This window comes from Squalius cephalus, assembly GCF_949319135.1.
Source record: "Squalius cephalus genome assembly, chromosome: 7".
In the NCBI taxonomy this organism is placed as follows: domain Eukaryota; kingdom Metazoa; phylum Chordata; class Actinopteri; order Cypriniformes; family Leuciscidae; genus Squalius; species Squalius cephalus.
In genome coordinates, this window is record NC_137128.1 from 22,437,795 (window position 1) to 22,451,866 (window position 14,072).

Consider the following 14,072-nt stretch of genomic DNA (forward strand, 5'->3'; position numbering starts at 1 on the left):
TTGTGAATGTAAAAGCATTCAACTTGTCAACTTCAATGGGCTTCTCTTTGTGTTTGTGATGTAAGATTGTTTTTTAATGTTTTTGAAAGATTCTTAAGGTCACCAAGGCTGCATTCATTGATTAAAAACACAGTAAGCAATAATATTTAGAACACTTTTTTCAATTTTAATGTTTTAAAAATGTTTTCCTGTGATGGCAAAGCTGAATTTTCAGCATCTTTACTCCAGTCTTCAGTGTCACATGATCCTTCAGAAATTATTCTAATATGCTGATTTGCTGCTCAAGAAACATTTCTGATTATTATCAATGTTGAAAACAGTTGTGCTGCTTCATATTTTGAAGAAACTATTTTGTTTCAGGATTCTTTGATGCCCACATTAAGACACTCTCAAACATGACCTTGATTGCAAAATTCGATAGGATTTATTTAAAATATTGTAATTAATACAGTACTCCAACTCCTCAACTTCAACAGGTTTCATTTTGTGTTTTGTGATGTGAAGTCACTAACCCCTTTCACACAGCAATCCCGGTAAATTACCGTAAAATTGCTGCTTACACAAGCAACAGCGTTCTGGCTTTTTACCGGTAAGAGACCATTCACACGTCAGCTCCAAAATACGTGTAAATTCTGTGATGTCAGTCATCGGAAGTGATCTTAAACGCTGCGCCGTTGTCTTCACACCCCCTGCATGAGGAGGAGAGCTTTGGTTTCACTCTGTTCAATTTGACAAAAAAATTTGACGTCTGAGTGAAAGGGATAAGCGGGTGATCAAACAGAACGCAATTTTGCTTTTTAAAAAATGAGACGCGCATAATAGTCATAGACTGTAAAAAAAAAATGGATGTAGTGTTCGTGATGTCACCCGTAGGTTTCTGAAGAGCACTTTTGAAGCCCAAAGTGGACGGAGCTGCCATCGCCATCTTAGTAGCGTGTCACCGCGCGTCACTCCCGGATAAACGAAAATGGGCAAAAAAAAAGGGATTAGCTGAGGTGACGTGACGGCAATCCACCTGTCATTCAAGTGACGCCCTCAATTATGCAGAACTTTAAGGCTTAATTTAATTGAAACAGATGAGTTATAAAAAAATACACCCCCCTTCCAGTTGTCATGAAGGGCAAAATTAGCTATATAGACCAAAACCACTTTTTGCACCAGGCTATAAACATTTTTTTTTCTGCTGTAAAGTTGGGCATATTAACATGGGGGGTATATGGTATTGACTCTCTTTTGCAGCCTGTCTCTATGATGAATTTGCAGTTTAAGTCACTTCCGAGTTGGTTTCATGGATTGGATGAATGGAAAAGAAGGCTGGGTCTCGAGCGCGACACGTTGAAAAAGTGATCATCTTGTGCATATTTAAATAGAAAAACTGGAAAACTAGAAAAAGCTTACTGTAAACAGCGCTGAGTAATCACGTCATCTCCATAATAACTCTATGATTACCGGTAATTTACCAGTATTTAGTTCATTTAGTTTACCAGTGAACTTAATTTAGTTTACCAGTAAAGACTGTATGTGTGAAAGGTTCTACTAAGTGCTACTTAACTTGTTCTGCTTCATATTGTCAAAGGCAAAATATTTGGGCCACACAACAAACTGTGGTCTCTCTTCATTACCCACAGTTGTACTGGTGAATCCGAGGGCGAGATATGCCTCATCATATTTTCTTGTCTTTTCACCGCATTGTACTGCTGTCTACTGGAAGTGACAAAGCCAATGTTGCAAATCCATTTGTCCTTTGTGTCAGAGCGCTGGAGTATTTTAGAAATAGAACAGGAGTGATAGACAGAATCACTGATTATAATGGTTTCTAGGGTTTTGGTATTTGTGAATTTGAAGTAGATTCATGAAGGAGATTGCTGGTTATTAAATCAGAAATGTAAAAATAAATAAAAAATAACATTACAAAGTCTAGAAATCAATTTCAGTAGTGCACTGATTTTAATTTATTGACATAGAACTCATGTTTAATGTAATAGTTTTATCCTTACATCTACTATTAAACAATAAATTGTTAGTCTCTAGAGCATTTACATTAGTAAATACATATGTATATCCAGCACCATATCACCTCTTATTTAACACAAACAACTGAATTGCTAATCAACTAGAGATGTTTCTTTTGTATTAGGTACATCCGTGCCGCGAGATGTTTCAAAAAGTGGTGGGGGCAATATCGACCCTGGCAAAAAGTGGTGGAGACATGTCCCACCCATCCAACCCGCAAATTACGCATATGCTGACTGTACACTGAATACAATCCCATTTATACAATGAAAAATATCATGAATGTGTATAAAGAATATCTGGAAAAGTATTTACTTATTTATTTGATTATTTTTTATTAGACTACAGTAAGACATACACACCTGAAGAGAAACTAAAGTTTGCTGCTGTCAATAAAATGCAAATAAAATTAATAAAATTATTTGATTAAAAAAATGCAGCCTTCGTGAGAATAAGAGACTTTCAAAAACATTAAAAAAACTTAAATAGTAGTGTATAAAATATATATTTTAAAATGTTGTAAAATATTGTATTAATTCGCAAAACACATGATGTTGATTTCAAGAAATCACATTTTTAAAATTCCCTGATATGTCCAGGTTTCTCATGACTCATGAATACAGTTAAAAACAACAAAACAGTAATAACTCACCTCATCCAGCTCCATCTCATCAGGATTAATCCACTTACGAGATGATGTAAGAGACCCGGGCACGACCACAATGTAGTAACACCTATGCAGAAAACAACACTGTTAGCATGTACACCTTTACTACTCTCAACTGCACTACAGCAGCTTGAACAAGCCTCACCATTTTACCAAAAAAGCTCTTAGATTTGAGCTGGTGGGAATTAGAAGCGACCCATTCCAGGTGTGTGAATGCGTAGAAAAACTGATGACTTGCTTTCTGAGTAATAACTTCAGTTAATCATCACAACACTACTGGTTTTTAATCATCAGCTCCATCTTTTTAGTCTTGTGAGGGAATGTAGCGCTCACGAACGAGCATCATTTTGGGAGAGTGGCGCACGGCTGCTCATAATAAGACTGGAGCCGAGGCTTTAATTTGGCCGGTCTCTGATACGAGAGGCAAAATCAGCTCCAAGAAAAACTCTCTCTGTGCTTCAGAGCTCCGGGATTTCCCGGAGAACGAAGAGCTGTGTCTGACACGAAATCCCACATCAATCAGCTCTACTCCAAATGCCAATCTTCTCCAAGACTTTCTCATCCTCAACACTCTGGTAATCTTTTTACCAATCAAAAAAAGGCACTCCGGAGCACAGGCCTGTTCTCCTCCAGGGATTGGCAACAAGGTACAGAGGGGTTTTTTTTTTTTTTTTTTGACCACACTGCACCAGCTCTGACTTTGTCAACGGCCAAAGAAGCCAGAGAAAAAAAAAAATCTCCCGGTTTTGTGGTTCAGTAGCAATTTAGTTTAATTTCTTTTCAGGGAACATAATTGGCTGTGGAAAAGCTTGACTCCGAAACAACATGTTCCTCTCAAAGGACAAAAACAATCCACTTTTCTTCCATTACCTCCTCATTCATGAAAAATTAAGTGTTGAAAATGACGTATAAACATTAGAGGCCTTTCTCATGCATAAATTATGACGACACATTTAAGGGCCTCCACCCAGCACTCAGCCGTAATGATGGGCTCTCTGTGGCAAGAACATCAGAAACAGAGCAGCGTGTCTGCTTTCTACGAGCAGGATGTGCTCATATCCTCCATCATGACAGGCTGCACTCTAAGTGTTCTCAAACCAAGACTTTCAGATATATCTTCCTCTCAGCTAAGAGAGAAAACAGCCTATCTGTCTGCACATTCTCCACTATTGATTTCTACGCGTTCCATCATGACTTATCCTTCAGCACACAGCTCAGATGAGAATGAAGCGGAAACATGCCAATGTCACTTGAGTCTGACAAGGACCTTCTGGTAGTTTGAATAAAAAATAGCCGTCTCTTTTCGGGAGAAGGTCAAATGTACAGCTGAATACAGTAGGATGACGTTGCTTTGGGTTGAAAAGCAGCTGGAATCTGCAGCGTTGGCAGGAAGGCTGTTTGCTGAGCTGGGGAGATTCAGTCTGAGCGTTCAGTTGGGGAGGGAATAATTGCATGGTAATGGTGTGTGAGCTACACTGCAGAACGGAAAGCATGGCGTCATTGACCTGAATGAGGCTGGAGGCATATCCGTACTGATGAGATTTAAATAAGAGGGGAAGGAGTACATTTACATGCACAGCAATAAGATGAGTACTATATAAAATCAACTTTTAAAAAACTGATTTGAAAATTCTTTATATGCATACAGTATTCAAAACCTTTCTGTAAGCTATGTATTTCTGTTTTATACATCAGTAAATAAAGACATCACATGTTTGACCTCAACTGCCCACTTATACATATGACATATATATATATATATATATATATATATATATATATATATATATATATATATATATATATATATATATATATATGCGTGCTTTATTAAAGGGATAGTTCACCTAAAAAATGAAAATTAACCCAGAATTTATTCTCAAGCCCTCCTAGGTGTATATGACTTTCTTCTATCAGCCAAACAAAATCGGAGTTATATTACATAATATCCTGGCTCTTCCCAGCTTTGTTATGAGCTCTGACCCGACATATGTCGTAATAAGCTTAGGTGAGAATTGACTTGAATGGAATGGAATTGAGGAAGCGCAAAGGATGGAGCAAAACAAAACGCAGGTCACGAATTAGAAGTCTAAAATGAGAAGTTTTAAAGAAAAATGTTGGAGAATTCCGATATAAGAGAAGAGGAGCTACGTCCTACGTCGGGTCAGAGGTCACCCTTCCGCCAGAACTCGGCTCTCTTGTGAACGCGCGTACGACCGTTGCTGGAAGCCAAAGATTATAATTTATAAACTTTTAAATATTTTTCTTACAAAAATTCCACTGGAACTCCTTTTGGAACTTCAAAAACTTGGACACTATTCAATGCCATTACAAAGGTGAGATGAGCCAGAGCTATTATTTAATTTAACTTTGATTGTGTTTGGCTGATTGAATAAAAAAAAAAAATATATATATATATATAAATAAAAAAAATTATATATATATATATATATAAAATGTATTTATACAATTTTTTTGTTCAAATCATTCATATATTTTTCATCTTATTTTCTCCACCACTGAAAGGACATCCGATTTTGTTTGATTGTTTGATTACTAGAGTGCTAACCTGACAGGAGCTGAGGTGGGCACTTTGGGCAGGTTAATGCTGAGTTTTCCATTATTGGTCTGTTCTGCTGTGTACAGGACAGGTTTACTTTTGAACAGGTCGGGTGCAGTTCGAATGGAAACCTGTTGCTGCAGACCACCAGCACTGTTCCCTCTGCTCATCAGCACAAAGGAGTAATCCGTGTCTGGCTGCAGTCGCGTGATCAGCTTCCTCTTGAGGTTGCCTTGGACTTCCACACTCTGCTGGTTATAGAGGATCTACAGGAGGGAGAGGTTCAATTTCACTCAGTTGCACGGCTCACTAAATCTAATTTTTCATTCAGTTTCATTTAAACAAAGAACTTGATTGCATAAACAGACTTTATCCCCATGCAGTCACTTCTATCGTTGGAAACAGTGTGCTGTTTTCTGGGCTTGGCCCATCAGGATATTACTGTTATGGTTTTATACCAGTGGCTCGCATGCAGAGACGCCACACAGACAACCGTCAAGTCCACTGTAGGCCAGAGACCGTTCTGACAGACTTTCCACAGCATTTCAGCTCACTGACCAACAGCGTGACTTGCAATTTTACAAAACCACATGTGAATTTACAGAATGAGCACTTAAATCTAATAGGTAAAATTACATTTACATCTGTTGCAGCGTAACCGTTCTGTACAAGAATTAGACCATACAGTAGACTCCCAAGTGCTAGACTATAAAGACAGGCATAAATATAAATACTTGTGAATTATATCTTTTAATATGAGGAACGTTTGTTTATGCACGTCAATGGGGTCTTACCTTAAAAGGCACTTGGGATTTATAATTTTCTGGTACTTCCCAGGTGAGAAGGACAGAGGTTTTCATCACAGCTTTGACACCAAAACTTGTGGCAAATGCTATTGGGGAGAAAACAGGGATTTTGTAAACATTATTCAAAGCTCAGGGTTTGCAATGCATTATGTATAAGGTAACATTTAAAAAAAACAGAGCTTCTGAAATGGGCTAAAGAGGACTGTTTACTAATCTCTTGTTGTGTGAAATTACTGACACTGCAATAAAAGTACTTACAGTATTGTGAATCCATTTTTTAGTAAATAAACAAATAAAGCCCCTGTCTGAATATTTCCACTAAAAGCTTTTCTGTAAACTATAAAATCAGCATATTTGTTGAGAACAATACAAAGAATTTGTGACTCTAGCTATACTTTCCCCAGCTACAGGAAACTTAAAACTCCTAACAACTGAGATGCTATTCTGCTCAGTGTTATTTAAAGACTATTATAGTATTTATTCATATCTTGAATTGGCTTTTGTTTTTATATTGTAAGTTTTCTTTTAAGTTTTAGGTCAAGTTTTAATAATTTTATGTGCAGTTGTAAATTTTATTCGTTTTTTTTTATTTATATTTCCATAGAGCTTTAACTAATTTTATCTCAGTTTTAGTCATTTTAGTATTTCAATTTCAACTTATTGCAGCGACATTTCTATCTTATTTCAATTTCTCATTTTTGTTTACATTTTGAAATATATTTTTCATCTAATATTTATATTTTATTTTATTTAAGCTTTATACTTCCAATAGCGAAAACTATTTTTTAATAATTTTAGCAATAATTACATAGTTAAAGTAATTATTCAATAACAATAACAACAATGATTCTGCTAAACATAAGACAGCTTTCAGTTCAACTTAAACGTTCGCAGAAAGTAAAATACAAAGGGAGGATTTCTCCACTCGCCTTAAAACAGACCACCCAATGTGAAGATAATATCATTTTTTCATAACACAGCCATTTTGTCATGTTAAGACCATGATAAATGTGCAGTGTTGTTTCAAGCGTGTGTTATTGCGGCAAAAATAATTCGTTGGTTATCTGCTGATTTCTCTGTGACCAGTGGACAAAGATTTCGTCTCGAGTTCAAATGTGTTAAGACAGAAACGAACATGGTCAGGTGTTGTTTTCTGGACACAATCTTTCTTGGAACATGAATAGGTGTGTGTGGTATCATGTGCACCTGTGTCATTAAATATACTGTATAGGGTGCATTATAATTATGTTACGGTACATTGTAATTATCTGAGGCCTGACACAGTGATAAATTACACAGAGGGATAAAAGGATTTCTCTATCTAAGTGTAAGCCATGGAGTGTAAACACCAACCAGGTGATGTAGACATGGTCCTGCTCTGGATACTGGGGCTTATGGGACCCCCTCCCTTGCTGGTGAAGGCTTGCACACGAATATCATAGGTGGTGTCTGGCCGAAGCCCCTGGATGGTCATCTGGGTTTCGGTGGTGCGGTTGGTGCTGTTCTGTTTGCTGTTGATGTCGCGGTAAACCACTAAATATTGAGTGATCCGGCCGTTGCGCTCAGACAGGATGGGCGGTTCCCAGGACAGGCGGGTGGTGGAGGTGGTCAAGCCCACGACGCGCAGATTTTGGGGAAACCCGCTGGGCACGTCCTCCGGAGTGCTGATCTCTTTTACGTACTCCTCTCCGGCTCCTGCCCGGTTCCTGGCGCTCAGGTGGAAGCTGTAGGTGGCGCCCTTGTGCAGGTCTGTGGCGGTGTGGTGGTCGTCGGTGCGTGCGAACTCACGGACTTCATAGTTCTCTTCCTCCAGATGCTTGTACCTCAGTCGGTAGCCGATCAGCTCGCCCACCATGTCCTTAGGAGGCTGCCACTGGATGAGAGCCGTGTTGCCGACGGTGGTGCTGATGATCATGGTGGGTTTACCAGGCACTGAGGGGGGTAGAGAGAGAATATGTTAAGCACGCTTGAAGAGAGGGTTATTGTGCAGGGACATTTTTAGATTACAGACAACATCCTTCTGAACTTTTTAAATGTCTAAAACACTCCTCTTATTCTAGCATAACAGACGACTTGTATTTGGCAACTAGTCTTTAAATTAAATTAAATATAAATATAATACCATTTAAATGTTTGAGGTCAGTAAGATTTTTTTATTTTAAATAAATGAATTGTATACAGGAAAAGAAAAATGCATTCAATTGATAAAAAAAACCCCCGACATTTATACATTGATAATGTTACAATTTTTTTTTATTTCAAATAAAAATAAAGAAAATCAAAGAATTCTCTATCACGGTTATCCACTAAAATATTAGGCAGCACATTTGTTTTCAACATTCATAATAATAATAAATGTTTCTTGAGCACAAAATCATCAATGATTTCTGAAGGATCGTGTGACACTGAAGACTGGAGTAATGATGCTGAAAATGCAGCTTTGTCATCACAGGAATAAATAGCATTTTAAAATGTATTACAATACAAAACAGTTATTTTAAATTGTAATACTATTTCACAATATTACTGTTTTTACTGTATTTTTGCAGCCTTGGTGAGCAGAAGAGACTTCTTTCAAAATTCTTAATTTATATAACTAAAATGAGTTGTAAATGCCTTTTCATATTCACCACAATTCTATAATAATATTTGTAATATTTAATAAGAATAGTAAAACAAAGCTTTTTCCATCTATTTAAATCCTTAAGAAACGTCTTGCAAAAGCTGCTTTTGATTAAATTCTACATTCTACAATGAATAGTCACTGAAAACCTCCACAGACACGTTCAGGATTTAAAGTCAATATGAAACCTGTAATGCGATTTACTCCGAAATATAAGAGGACATTCAGTGGAATATAGCAGCTGGTGACATCCGTGGAGAAGAAAATAAGCTATTATATTTAGATTTTTTTCTTTTTTGGAACAATGTGCACCAATGAGTCATGCAGAATGCATTAGGAAAGTAATCAGGGTGAATTTTGAGTGTGAGTTTCTACCTGCTCCGGTGGTGGTGATGACTTTGGCTTTACTGCGCGCCCCATCGCCCTTGGTTGTGTACGCTGCCACGGTAACAGAGTAAGAGGTCTCGGAGTGAAGTCCAGTGATCACAGCCTCCTGTTAAACGGAAACAGCATGATGCCTAAGATGCAAAGACAGCTTTATCTAGAGACGCCCTCATGCCATCCCCACTGGCAGACACTGATCACAAACCCTCCAATAAACCACACACACCCCAATGCTTAACCATTTACAACCTCCCTTTTAAAACCATCGGACACATCTTTAATTTCATATTGCACATACAAACAAAACTCCAAAAGGCTTTGAAAAGCTTTTTCTATGAGAAGCTCATCCAAGCCACAAAGAGAAGAACCAAAGCAACTCAACCATGGGTGTCAGTCTTCTTGCTTTACACCAGTGACAAAAAGTTTTTACGAGGACACTTAGCAAATCATTTTTTTAAACTGTCTGCAATTTGGCAGATATATGAATGATTTCCCCACCCTATTTTTTAAAATAGGGTTCCAAGGATCCTCCTAAAAAGTCAAATTAGTTCACAAATTAGCCTAACTGGTGTACACAACTGGAATACTGACACATCTGGTTGACATCAACCTGTGTGAGCATTTGAACAAACTCACAAACCAAAGGAAGAAACAGAGAACGTCAAACACAGCACACGCAAGCAACTGTAGGAACACATGCACACACACAACAAAGTCTTGATTAGGGTTAAAACACTTCCACTCGCCGTTAAAAACGCTGTATTCTGCTGCCAGGTCAGTATTTGGCAATGTAACTTTGTAAAGAAACACTACGCGCCTGTAGACTGAACACGTAATGCGCATGTGCACGATGTCACCGTTTACACAAATGCACGTTTGTTTTAGTAATTTACACGGCGACAATAACAGTTTTTAAACACTTGAAGCGGTTTTCTCCTAAAACTCCTAAACTGTGCATCATTAATGCGCTGCTATTGTGCTGCTATTCGTCCTCCTTTCAACATGAATTAGCTATATGAATAGAAAGCTAATTTTACTGAAGAAACATTTAATGAAGAATAATGTCTGTAAAGCCTACAGTAACTCAGGTAATCTCTTCTTAGTGTACTTGCAGGGTTACCTGCAAATGATGTGCTGAAAATCCTCACACACACACAGAAAGAAACCAAACTCACACAATAATTAATGGAGTACAGGTTCAACCACACATAGAAATAAACCAAGGTCATGACACAGCATATGTTCATCCACCACACACACACACACACAAAATACCAGACTCCTATATTACAAACGGCATTTAAAAGCTTCTCATTAGCATTTTTAGCAAGACTTGGCGGAGTTTCTTCTTTAATTAAGATTTTAATTATATTAATACTTATACCAATAAGTGCCCACTGTTTCACAATTTTCTTTTTTTAAACGGAGGATTGGTTTGGTTTCCTCTCCCACAGAAGCCCTAAAGAAGGGGAACACGGGATAAAATGTAAATGACTGGATAAATTTAAATGACCTTTTTAAGTTTGAGCGTTTATTCATTACTTTAATCACACAAAATTACTTTTTATAGGCGAAGCAATTGCATTTTCGCCTCTCATTTTCTCCTTCATAAATAGTGCTCTTTTATCAATTCTTCGAGCAAAGGGAACAGCTCGCACTCACAGAGAACAGAAGTTTAACTAAGGAGGAAACATTGGCATGCAGTGGTGTTCTGAAATGAGGAGGCAAAGTCCTCACAGTTTTTTTACTTCTTTTTGTGTGTGTTAATAAATCAAATATAAATTAATGTCCCAGTTACACTTAATGCTCTCACATATTCCTGGTTCAACTACATCAAAAAGAAAAAAAAAGGGAAAAAAGAGAGAAACCAAACACAATTCTCTTTTGTATTTTTACATTGACTATATAATTAATGTTGTTATTTATTAAAACCAAATCTAAAAATCATCAAGTTAGTTTATTTAAGCATTTTTTAGTAATTCCAAAATAATAACTGAAGGCAGTAACAATTTAAACAATATATTTTATTTGTAAACTGATGCTGAGCTGTTCTTTTTCATTGTCTTTTTCACAAAAAGAGGTGGGATTAATCGCACAAACCAATCATTTCCAATCATATCGCGATTAATGGAAAGCCATCTTAATAGGTGTGTTTCTTCTCTATACATTGAGCACACAGTCACACTACATTAGTGAGCTAGCAGCTGACGCCAACCTTCAAAATGGCTGATTGCTAGAATAAATAACACAGAGGTGCACAGATGTCACATGCTGACACCAGCGAGTCTCTGTGCTGTCAAGCAATAATCAATGTCATCTGTGAGAAGAGCAGCACGGTTCCATTATGTGTTGGTGGTACCTCTGAATAGAGCCTGAGGTGAAAGAAATTAATAGAGTTTCTCACCTTTGATGAAAAGAGAGGATCTAAAAATGGCTTAAATGAAGATTTATGAGTGGTTTCTTAAAACAGATGTTGGGTGTTTTTTTTTTAAGATATGGGTGTGACACTAAGGGCCCTATTTTAACGATCTAAGCTCATGTCCAAAGGCGCAGGGCACAAGTGCAGTTAGGGTGTGTCCGAATCCACTTTTGATAGCTTAATGACGGGAAAAATGGTCGGCGCATTGTCCCTATTCTCTTAATGAGTAATGGGTGTGTTTTGGGATTTACGTGCAATAAACCAATCAGAGTCTCATTGCACTCGGGCCATGGCGGATTCGCTATTTACATGACGGAATTTGATAGTGGAAAGACCGAACGCGTCTCCAGAGCGCAAACGGATCTTCTCATGCGTAAGGTTAAACCACGCGAGCAGACCATCTACAAGGCAAGCCGGATTCCACCATATCTTTATCTACACAATAATACTCTTTTACATTGCAATTCTTTTATTTTTATTATTTGGCAGTTTTGTGTGCTGCTGCGCATCCCTGTGTGTTTAATAAGCAGAGTGTACGTGCGTTGTGGACCCGCCTATAGGCGCACATTACTAACGCGCTCTTTAAATAACAAAAAAAAAAAAAAAAAAAACACTGCGCCATTGACTTTAACCAGGTTTCAGTTGGTCAATGGTGCAGTCTATTTCAGTTGCCTCAAAATAGCAACGCGCCAACAATGCGCCTGAACACACAATGATAACTGCGTCAGGCTGAAACTAGCAAAAAAACACATTGCGCATTGCACTGCATTGCGCCGGGTGTATGATAGGGCCCTAAGTCTCAAGTTTGCGAATGGTGTTTAAAAGCAGAACAAAATCTAAGCGTGGCGATTGATTTGTGCCGTTTACTTGATCTCACATGTTGGTGTTATTAAGAATAAATGATTAATTTTAAAAAACTTTTAAACATATTCTTTTTTACCATGGTCAATTTTTCAAGGGCATGTTAGCGCATAACCACAGCCAACATTGGAGATACAAAAAATTTGGTGGCCAACCAAAATACACACACACACCTAACTGTGACTGCTCGAGGTCACCAGGTCAGGTGTGAATCCCTGTATTAACGTATGAATCCCAGATTCCAGAAATCCAGTTCGCTGACAGGCTGCCAGACAGCCCTGAATCATGGGAGAGGGAAAGGAAAGCAATTTGGCGGGAGCAAGCGATTGGCTCCTGCTGAATGTTTTCCAGGCAGGTGGCAGTACGCAGTGGCAGCGGAGCAGGTGCGGTCGCTAACAGCAGGGCTCCAGAGAGACGGCAGCCAGTCTGCTGGCACAGAGATGGGCGGACTGAGAAATGGGGTCAGGCTTCACTGGGAGGAAAACTACACTGGTAACTGAAGTGCGCCCAATTCTTCGGCTCTTTTTTTAATGCTCCAAATCTAGGCAGTAAGAGGATTTACCAGCATAACGCAAGCCAGGCCCTGAACTGTAGTGGGCTGTCACGCAACTAAAAGAATCTTTTGAGGAAACTCTGGAACAACGAAACACACACACACAAAGGCATGTTCACGGACAACACACACCTACATTCACAAAGAGCTGTAGTGTTGAAAGCTGACTGTTATCTACAGCTTTCCCTCTCCAGCCAGGCTTCACTGGTTTTCAACACTCACAGCACACATAACCCTGAACCAGTCCCTCTGCTGAAAGCAGGTAACCTCATTCAGCGCCTCAGCGCCAAGCCCCCCCCCCATCCCCCCGATAATAAAGAGCCGACATTTAGAAAAATTACTTAAGTTAGATGTTTTTTGTTTTTTTATGCCAGAAAAATTCTTTTGTGATTATAATAACCACAAGTCAAGAACAGCAGACAAAGCTTTCATTCATACAACTACTTAAATCGGTACGTCTCAGTTTCCATAAACCGTCTCTTCTATCTCTCTAGTCAAGTGTCTTTGTCTGCACACGTACAGTATTTGTCATCGCAGTACGAGTGAGTGTTTATTATTCAGGAAATGTTAAACTAGTGCTCTAATAGTGATGGTCCCTTCCATATTTGCACGCGTGTGATTGTGATTGTGTGTGTGCGTGTGAGTGAATAACGTTTACTTGCTATGCTAGAAGTCATTAGCGCAGTCATTACACTGTCAGTGAAATGTGCTCTCAGGGGCCAGACCTTTAGAGCATGCGGCATCATTACCATTAGTAAATACAGTGCATTAGTGGGAGACCTGCAGTATAATGCTGAAAATGCTGCAATTTATTCTGGTCTTTTCTGTGTGTGTGTGTGTGCGCACGAGTGAATAAGTACAGAGTTAGAAATATGTTTGCTACAGTGCTAAAAAGATGCTAAATGGTGTATATTCCCCCATTTCTACAATCTGATTGATCCAAATTCATATCAAGCACACAGAAGGAGTTCAATCAAACTGTTAATCCCTCCATACAAGGAGAAATGTTAGTTTTAAATGAAGAAAAGCCAAGCAATAGAGGAAAAAGCGAAAGATGAACACACAAACGCAGAACATCCCCGCAGGCCCAATGCCACAAACCACCCGCTCACACTTGAGTTACTCACATATTCCGTGGACTCTTCAATTTTCCACTGATGGAAAACACAGGACAGATGAGAGGGGA

At 38.4% G+C, this 14,072-nt stretch overlaps 1 protein-coding gene across 7 annotated transcripts in view; it reads right to left on the bottom strand.

Moving 5' to 3' along the window:
- Window positions 1-14,072, bottom strand: part of ptprfb (protein tyrosine phosphatase receptor type Fb) — a 191,476-nt gene that overhangs the window by 37,850 nt on the left and 139,554 nt on the right. For 4 of the 7 annotated variants that reach the window (XM_079875609.1, XM_079875607.1, XM_079875608.1 and 1 more), the window contains 5 exons: window positions 9,045-9,162; window positions 7,400-7,978; window positions 6,035-6,132; window positions 5,250-5,506; window positions 2,666-2,747 (listed from right to left, as the gene is read on the bottom strand). In XM_079875609.1, the coding sequence (XP_079731735.1) occupies window positions 2,666-2,747; window positions 5,250-5,506; window positions 6,035-6,132; window positions 7,400-7,978; window positions 9,045-9,162 (1,134 nt within the window). Of the gene's footprint in view, window positions 1-2,665; window positions 2,748-5,249; window positions 5,507-6,034; window positions 6,133-7,399; window positions 7,979-9,044; window positions 9,163-14,013; window positions 14,041-14,072 lie in introns of all 7 variants that reach the window. The other 3 variants (XM_079875605.1, XM_079875604.1, XM_079875610.1) reach the window with 1 other exon arrangement.